Genomic DNA, 9153 nt, shown 5'->3' with positions numbered 1-9153 from the left:
TACTGGCTCTTTTTTCAGTGACAGAGGCTGCCACCTGGTGGTCTCAAATTTCAATGGATTAATTCTAGGGTTGTCAAGATTAATCACATAAATCAGGATTAATTACAATTCACAATTACTGCCCCTGTGACCCCTGATAGGATAAGAGGTACAGAAAATGGATGGATGATAAGTGAAATTTATTTTTTAAAATTGTGATTAATTGCATGTGTTATTGTCCCTTTCAACACTTTAAGCCACTACAGCATCTACTTACAGCCACAGTGATGCAAAATAAGTCTCTTGGATTAATATTGGTAGGCTGGCTACTCATGGGAAGGTTCACCATTGTTCCAAGTTTTCTCCATTTGTGGATAATGGCTCTCATTGTCGTTCACTGGAGTAACCATTTCCATACTGATAGATGCCAATGACTGTGCTGTTCATCTGTTATTGAATTTCTTTTGATCCTGTCATGATGTGTTGATTTTTGGGATCTTTTAGCCCACTCCACTTTGTCAGACAGGTTCTACTTAAAAGATTTCTTGATTCAGCAGGTTTGGCAGTAATCAGGCCTGGGTGGGTAGTGAAATTGAACTCAGGGGTTAATCATAGTTCATTTGTGACATAACGAGGGGGGTACTTTTTCACACAGGGCAAGGTAGGTTTGGATGACTTTTTTGACTTAATACATGAAATCATCAGACAACAGACTGCACCATATTAAAACACAATTTGAACATTTTGACCATCTTAGTTGCGAAAGCTTTATTAAATTTGCAGACACATTTAGAGCTCATCACTAAATATTTCTCCAGTCATCATGTAGGAAACGACCAGTTACTTATGAAGCAACTGGCCTGCTTGTCATACAGGCACACAAAAGGCTCAGCACTGACATGAAGCACAACGCTAACATATTGTAGCTCTTTTTTCAGCAGGAGGTGACAGTAATTTCACATTACAGTGCTGCTTTAAATTAAAATCCTTTTATGACACAGTTGGAACAGTTAGCCTGCCTATAGGTAACAAACTCAAGTCAAGTAATATGCCATTCAAACATTTTCTCCTCAAAAATTAATAATAAAAAATAAGTAACATTTTATAAAGTACAAACTTTAAATAGAACAGTTTTGACGTGGATTACAGTTAAAATGACACCATATCTGACATGTAACATGTGAACAGGAACACGCATATTAATGATTGAGACATCTATTTGATGTTAATTCAAAAATATTTTCCTTTAGTTAAAAATAAATAAAAAACTTTCAATGATTGGTTTCAGGAGCAAACACAAAAAAGGGAAGATGTTTCCTAATGTTTTGTGTAGTACCATCAACAACCTCTGTATGTTACTGCTTCATCCCTTTATATTTTAGATGGAACAGTTTAAACAGTGCGTGTTTGGCTGCAGTGAGGGAACAGTGAGCAGTAAAGTGCGTCTAAAGCAGCATGTGTTTGTGTCCTGTGTGTGAGTGAGAACAGAAGGGACAGCTGTGGTTTTGTTGTGTCGCTCACTGCGGGATAACTGTGAAACAGTCGGGGTCTAAAAGGACCCTCGTCCCACGCTCCCTGCTGGGCTCTCCTGTCCAAATCTGTTGTAGTGTTCCCCGCCTTTGTTCAGTAACTAAGTGCTCCCTGCGTGGATTGTAACACCCTCTTTTGTTGCCGACGCCCCCAGCATCGTGTTGTCATTGTCGAGTTGGTCATCAAAATACTTGCAAATCTCAACAAGCATATGTCACAAACCAAGGTGTTTTTAATGACACTCTGAATTTGATGTGCTGCTCCAATTCAAAACAAGAGAGTGCACTGATTATCATGGAAGCATTAACTATGTAAACTCCAAATATTTTCATCACTACTTTTTTTCTCTAGTTTTTTAATTGCACTTGAATACAAAACACATCTAACACACACGTCAAATCACACACTGTTATAACTGTCAGTCTGATGTAGTTTTCTTAGTAAGAATCATTGCCAACGATTCATCAGTAACCTGGCAGCAGCCAGGGGCCCTCATGTTGGCTCCTCCAGGCTCAGGCTCTGGTCCAGGTGTCAGTCAGGGACCGGGAGCAGCTGAGGCAGGCTCCTTTGGTTGTGGTTTCAGCCTGAGCTGAGCTTCGCCCAGCCAGGCGGAGTGGAGAGGCCAGGCTCCTCCCCCTTTTAGGAGGAAGCCGATGTCTCCATCGTGGACAGGATCCTGACCACCTCTGTTCTCTGTGTGGGCGAGATGTGCTGGGTCATGTGCACGATGGAATCCATGGCCACCTCTGGATTGGCTTGAACAAGGCTGAAAACAAAGAAACGATCATCGTAACTATGCAAGGTAAGGTTGGAAATTTGTTGCACAATTTGTTAAGGTGGTTGAATACTTTTTGATATATCAATCTTATTCAATCCCGACTGTCTTAAAACGGTACAATTTCTCTTTTAATGATTGACAGAAAAAAGAAGTCTCTAAACTTAAAAACTCTGTCATCTATTCCATAACAAAGGAGCACAGGAGAAAAACAGAAACAAGAACAAAAGGAACTAATACGGCCAGTGTTTTTGTGCAGTTAGACAATGTTAAAGGTTTGTCTGCAATTTCTGATGACTAAAAACAAGAATCTATACTATATTGGATTCCAAGGACTTTTATTTTTGGGGGGAGGAGTCTGGCTGCAGACTGTTCATCTCCAACAGCCACTCTCACAGACTGTTCCTCTTAGACGCTGTATACATAGCTGCTCTGTGAGCTTATCTTTTGCTACATTAGCTTTGTAGCAATGTTGACTAAAGATAAGTTATTTTTGCAAATGTGAGCTTTAGCAAACATGGCTAAAGTTAACTTAGCTATGTAAAAACAGATATGTAGCTTACATAGCCTCTTTGTGAGCTTAGTTTTTGCTGCGTTAGCTAGGTAGCTGCATTATTTATAGCTAAGTAAACTGTAGCGATGTTAGCAACATTAGCTTTGTAGCTTTGTTATCTACTTAGCTTGCATAGCTACTGGAGCTACATAAGCTATGCTTGCAGCACGAGAATGTTGCCAATGAGAGCGGGCTATTTTCCTGTGAACAGACTGTTCACTTTGCTTTATAAAACATTTTGTAATAAGGTTTTCTACTTTACACTTTGTTATCCTAACTGTGACCTTTACCCTAATACTAACCCTAAACTAAAATTGAATACAATTTTATTTTGAAAGTCTTAGCATGTATTTCTGTTCTGAGATTCCTGGTGTCTCCGATGAACAGTCTGTGAGTATGGCTGTCAGAGCTGAATGGTCCACAGCTAGACAAAATTGTTGTACTTAAACAACTTTGTGGTACATGCATTAATAAATTTAAACCTGCATTTAGCTTTCTTACCTGCGTATCTGCTTGAGGATGTGATCTCGGCGGATGTATTTAATGTTTTCGTCGATGACAGACCTTGCGCCCTCTTCTTCAGCGAGTTGCCTCTCCAGCCATGCAACCACCTCTTCGTTATTATCCCACAGATAGGCCTGCAAGATGCAGAGATGGTGAGAGACAAAGAAGAGAAGATGAAACACTGAATGAAAAAATACAGCTTCAAAAATCACATTGTCATATGGAATGAGAGTGAATAAAAGTAATCCAGAAAAAAGGAGGCCCAAGGGTCATTTCATTATTTATTCATCTGTAGTATGATAAGTAGATAATTTATTAAGTCTATAAAGGCGTAAAAGGCAGAAGCCAATCTAAATGTATGGAACTTAAAAGCAGACCTTTAATTAAACCAGGAATTCAAAGCTAAAAGACTTTTCTATTTAAAAAAATTAAACAGCTAAATTTCAATGAAGAATTTGAAAGCTTCAAATCTATGACATTTTTAATGATATACAATGGATTGTGATTCAAACATAGTATTTGAACACTTAATTTTTCCTTCTATTGACTTACTGTCTGATAGATTCATTTCCCAGCCTAGTACCTCTAATAATTATAACTTACATACTGTATCAGCACTGTATGCACATATAATTATTATAAATACATTATGAATAACCAACAATATATCAACAAAAATTGTTTTTCTTTTTATCAGTGCACCAAGTCAAAGATTTTTGATTGCAGCTTTAGTGTCATATCATAACGTATGAACAGATTTTACTGTAAAAAATTTATGAATCAACAAATAAAAACAACAACAGGGATGGACAGGCATAAATCAGGAGCCTCCTGTCTTGTTGACTGGACCTGGTGGGAGAATTAGTATTCATGACTGCCGGCATCTCTGATCCCAAACAAAGCACGGCTGCGGGGCTTAGCACAGATTTGAGGGCTGAGGGGTAAAACGGGCTCTTGTCTTTTTCATGAACAGTCCTGCTTGAGGTCCATGAGAACATTTAATGCCCTTATTAATCATTTTTAATCTGTTTGCTTTTAATTAAGAAACAGCGTGTTGCTCTCCTATCTGCACATGCCAGGGCTCTGATTAATTGTGGCTTAAGACAGCCGCTCCTGATTGGGATAATATATGAGCTAACAAGAAGGCCACTTCTTTAGGAGATCTCAAACGCTGAGCTAAATCCTGTCAGCCCTGAAGCAGGTCCTCTGAGCCTGAGACCAGTCCTGGAGGAACAGTATTTATGTATCTACCATGGATGTTTATTTTCTAGTTATCAGTCCATCTGGTTTTAATCACAGTGATTTAATAGGAAAGCTTACATTTCCTTATCTGGAGATAATAAGTAAGTGTTTCAGGATAAAAAATAATACAGACACAACCTCTGTAATCATTCACTGGGGGTAAGAAAGGAATGGAAAATGGTGATTAAAAAACACGTAAAGGTGTAACTGTAAAGCTGACAACAACATGTCAAGGATTCTCAATCATTTACCACAACTGGATATAATGGTGGCAGAAGTGAACTGAAATAAGACGATACTTTTGTTAAATGAAATGCGGCTCATCTTTAATCCATGGTTGTGTTAGAGGGTTTCCCCTGTAGAGAGTTGTCGCTATGCTCATTTTTGACAATAAAAACATGTAACTTACTTTTCATCTGAAAGAAAGTGGTCTGAGGGTTTAGTTACTCTATAACGTGACCTGTTACCTTATTTTGATTTCCAAGAGGCTTACTGACAACTACAATGCAGGAAGAAGCCTCTGATGAAAGTTTTTTTGTGACTTTTACCTTGACTGCCCCCTCGGCCTCCACAAACCAGCGGCGCAGCATGGCCTGGATCTGCCCGTCTGTCAGCTCGCCGTTGGCTGCTTGGATCTTCCTCTTCACCGTCTCCTCCAGCAGCAGACGCCGCAGACGCCAGTAGAAGAAGTGACGGCATGTTTGCCATTCAAGGATATCCTGAGATGGAAAATAAAAGGAATAAAATGATAAACAAAGATACTGGTATCAAAGAAAATATGCAACAAGAATCTGAACATACACAGGAGCATAATAGTTAATTTGTTTTGCATTTAAAACAGAAGAAGAATCATAAACAAAACATGAGGAGGTAAAACTTCTTTTACACAAATTAAAAGTCAATAAAAATGTAGTTAAAGCTTAATGTGGGAATCCCTTCATAGTTTTGTTTTTTTTAAACAGGAGTTAAAGAGCATATTGATATGTGTGAGAGAAAAGTTTGGCTTTATCAACTAAGTTTCATCAAAATGTAATGGTAGAAACTACAATAAGGAACTCAAGTAAAGCATGCCAGCCGGTACGATCCAGCCCATAGTGTGTCCACAAAACAGCCTGACTCTCATCTATCTATGAATCCCCCTCTGGCTATGTGAGCACAGTCTGTAAGCCTGTGTGTGAAGGATGGGACTGAGAGGACACAGAAAGAGACGGGGCCTGCCTGAGGCTTCGGCTTGGCTTCTGAGGTGATTGACGGGGGTCATCAGGAGATAATTATGAGGACGAGTCCCACAGCCCACTGAGACCAAACATTATTCACTGGACAGGTGCTGCAGCAGTTTGGACTGATTCTCCCCTGTGGGCAGCATGAGGGGTGGGGTGGGGTGGGGAGGCTCACCGTTATAACACCTTTCTCCTGCATGCGACCAGGGGTGTCATGGAGGTCTGCGAACTGAACGGCCACCTGGTGGTAGATGGGCAGGAGAAACTCCTCTCGCTCCTTCAGCTTGGTCTCCAGCTCTTTGCGATCGGGGGGACTCAGCTCTGGGGTTCCTGGTGGGTATTAAAACAAAAGTACACAACATTGCTGTCAAATACTAGTGAATAAAACAACCACCAGATGCAAGAGAAATTAAAAAAAGCCATACATTTTCAACAGTGTTAAGCCAGAGCGAGCTGATTTGAGATTGCTCCAGGAAATACTCAGGAAAATCTACTGCTGGTGATGAAGAAGGGATGAAAATGTACAACTAGTGTACTGTTGTTGTGTATATAAAACAGCTGCTCTTGCTCTTTTTTTCTGCTTTTCGCATTGAAATAAAGGCAAACAAAAATTTGTTACAGTGTATTATTCCTTTGCTTTGCATATTATCGTGGGATTTCTGCAGCATTGTTATCATTTTTTTCATTTCTAAAACCTCATCCTTTCATTTTACAGGTTAAACTTCAGGCTGTGAGACTTGATCACAAAAGCACAACTCAGCCTGTCTGAAAATTTTCCAGAAATTTTCAGGAGCGCATGTGCGAAACAGCTAAAGCTCCACATGAGCAGCTGCAGCTGTGAATTAACTCATGCAGAAAGCATTTTACTTTAAAGATCCCTCAAACCCCTGGTGGCTGTCACCATATACAGATTTCTGTCAATTCCAATCTGTAACCTCTCAAACCCTCCCCAGTAACCTCCCTGATTCTTCCAGTTCACCCATCGCCCCCAGCCCACACAGTATCGGACCACTGTTTCACTGAGCCTGGAGGAAAATCGATACACTGTTCAGTGGAGACAGGAGGGCTGCTGATTGATCTGAGCAGGCTGTGATTGACACGTCTCCCCAGGGAGCAGCAGAGAAGATGATACAATCAACAGGGACAGCAAAAAAAACACATACATGCTCTCACCTGATGTATCGCTCTGTTACCGAGGCGAAGGGGGAGGGAGAAACCTGTGAAGAGCTATAATTAGAATTGAAGTGGAGGACTCACCCAATCTCTCAGCCAATCCCGTGTAAACCGGATCCACTCTCCTCATGGTCTTCACCAGGTCCTTCCTCCTAAACTTGATCTCCACTGTTCCCTCAGGCTCCAACACCCCTCCTCTGGAGACGAGAGAGATTCATGTGAACAGAAGCATTTTGATGAAGATGATGATGAGGCTGCTGTTATTTTCAGTCCAACTCACCTGCTATCCTTATCAGCGTACATCTCCATGTGACGAGGGTTGATGGTGGGATCTATGACCACCCAGGATCCTCCTCTCAGCTCAGCTTGAGGGGGGATATAAACCAGCACTGGCTGCTTGTACTCCCTCAGCCCGTCCACGATGTAGGCGCCAAACTTCAACACTTGGTCGTACATATCTGAGAAGGAAGGTTTACAAGGTTAACATGAAGAAAAGACTAAATACTGTTTTTCTATTCATTTCTTGAAAATCCCTCCTGACACTGTTCAGTAAAATCACATGCAGCTTCTTCCCTGCTATCGTGGTTTTATGAAAAAAAATCTATCAACTTATACGAGCATGAGTGCAGGCATATGCATGTAAACTTACATGGAGAACTAAAGCCTAATGGAGCTATTGTAAATGTACCAAACTTTTGGCTGCTTTTAAAATAAATGTCAATTTTGTTTCTAAATAATGTAATCAACTTTTTTGAAAGGCAATTAATTAGGCTACATGCTTCATGCTTTAGACAGCATTAAATTGTGCTGAATAATTGTCCCTTTTTTTTCTTTTCAGATGTATTTTTGGTGTTTTATACTTTTGTTTGATAGGACAGTGAAGAGAGAAACAAATCAGAAGAGTGAGTAGGGAATGACATGCAGACAAGGGGCCTCATGTGGGACTTGAATCTAGGCTAGGGATGCACAGATGAATTGGTTTACATTGATATCACCCAATATTGGCCCTACTGCCAGACATCTACCTTTGAATACTGACACTTTAAAGTTTGCATGATCTGAAGAGCAAGACATCTATGCAGCAAAAAAATGCATTGAAGTGACACGCAGTTTAGTAGTATGCAAAACTTGGAACATTTAAGACATCTAACAGTCGGATTTTAGATTGCAAATCTCAATTACTTAGCACTCTGTTTTTAAAATGCATGGCAGCCTTCAAGGACAAAAATAATACATCACCCTTGATGGATTCATGTGTTTCTGTATTTGTGCAAAAACATACTTTCCTGCAAAATGACACAACAACCCTGTATTCCTTTATTCCTTCTACCACCTTTAGTGGTGAATGTAAAAACCAGTGGAATTGGGAAAAAAAGAGTAACTGTTTTGGTCCTTTCTGTGAAGCTGTAGAGATATGATAGTGTAAAATGGTAGAGCATTTTGAGAGGGGCCATCCTAATGCATGAATAAAGGCTTATTCTATGAAAGTGGGAGAAGTACAAGACTATTGTACTCAAGTAACAGTACAGATACTTTAGTTAAACTAACCGTAAGTACTGAGTAGCTACCTTTGATACCAAAGGAGCCTGAACAGTTAATAACACTTTAATGTGCAATAACAAGATCAATTTCTTGTGAGAATTAAGAATCTCAAACCAGGTTTTCCATTGAAGAGTTTTACTTTGCCAAGAGAAAAATGCAACAGCTGTTTTGGTATGAAATGTGGACTCTTTGGAGTTTAATGTGTCAGAAAAGCATTTCTTTTTTAAGATATTTTGGGGCTTTTTATGCCTTTATCTGGAGTGGAGGAGAGCAGATGAAATCAGAAATAGAGATCAGAGAATGGGGTCTCAGTTTCAGTAAGTCTGTTTTTGTCAAGCACCTTGACAGACCCTGTAAAGTGAAAATGAATCTGTATTTTGGTTTGTTGTATATATTCCAACATGTCTCGTGTTAGGACAAAAACTTTGGATTTCACTTTACAGGGTCTTTAAGAAGTTTACTGTTAAGAAGGTGCTCCTTTCGTAGCTTTCCTTGTATGCAAAAAATGGGGCAATTTCATCATATCAACTCAGGAGTTGAGGGTAGTGCACAGCTGTTACTTCACCTTTAGACTCACAATCGTCTTGGTTTAGCCCTTTTTCCACCAGCCAATTTGAAAGACTTGGCATCAATAT

The 9153-nt window shown here is 39.8% G+C and overlaps 1 protein-coding gene across 8 annotated transcripts in view; it reads right to left on the bottom strand.

The window, feature by feature from the left end:
• Nucleotides 1-733: 733 nt before the first annotated feature.
• Nucleotides 734-9153, bottom strand: part of acaca (acetyl-CoA carboxylase alpha) — a 50147-nt gene continuing 41727 nt past the window's right edge. For all 8 annotated transcript variants that reach the window (XM_041802115.1, XM_041802116.1, XM_041802117.1 and 5 more), the window contains 6 exons: nucleotides 7257-7434; nucleotides 7061-7173; nucleotides 5979-6133; nucleotides 5132-5302; nucleotides 3339-3475; nucleotides 734-2275 (listed from right to left, as the gene is read on the bottom strand). In XM_041802115.1, coding sequence (XP_041658049.1) covers nucleotides 2149-2275; nucleotides 3339-3475; nucleotides 5132-5302; nucleotides 5979-6133; nucleotides 7061-7173; nucleotides 7257-7434 — 881 coding nt within the window. In that variant the 3' untranslated portion in view covers nucleotides 734-2148. The remainder of the gene's footprint in view (nucleotides 2276-3338; nucleotides 3476-5131; nucleotides 5303-5978; nucleotides 6134-7060; nucleotides 7174-7256; nucleotides 7435-9153) is intronic.

This window comes from Cheilinus undulatus, linkage group 12 (assembly GCF_018320785.1).
Source record: "Cheilinus undulatus linkage group 12, ASM1832078v1, whole genome shotgun sequence".
Lineage (NCBI taxonomy): Eukaryota > Metazoa > Chordata > Actinopteri > Labriformes > Labridae > Cheilinus > Cheilinus undulatus.
The sequence above is the reverse complement of the archived record's forward strand: the minus strand, read 5'-3'. Positions and strand labels throughout refer to the sequence as shown.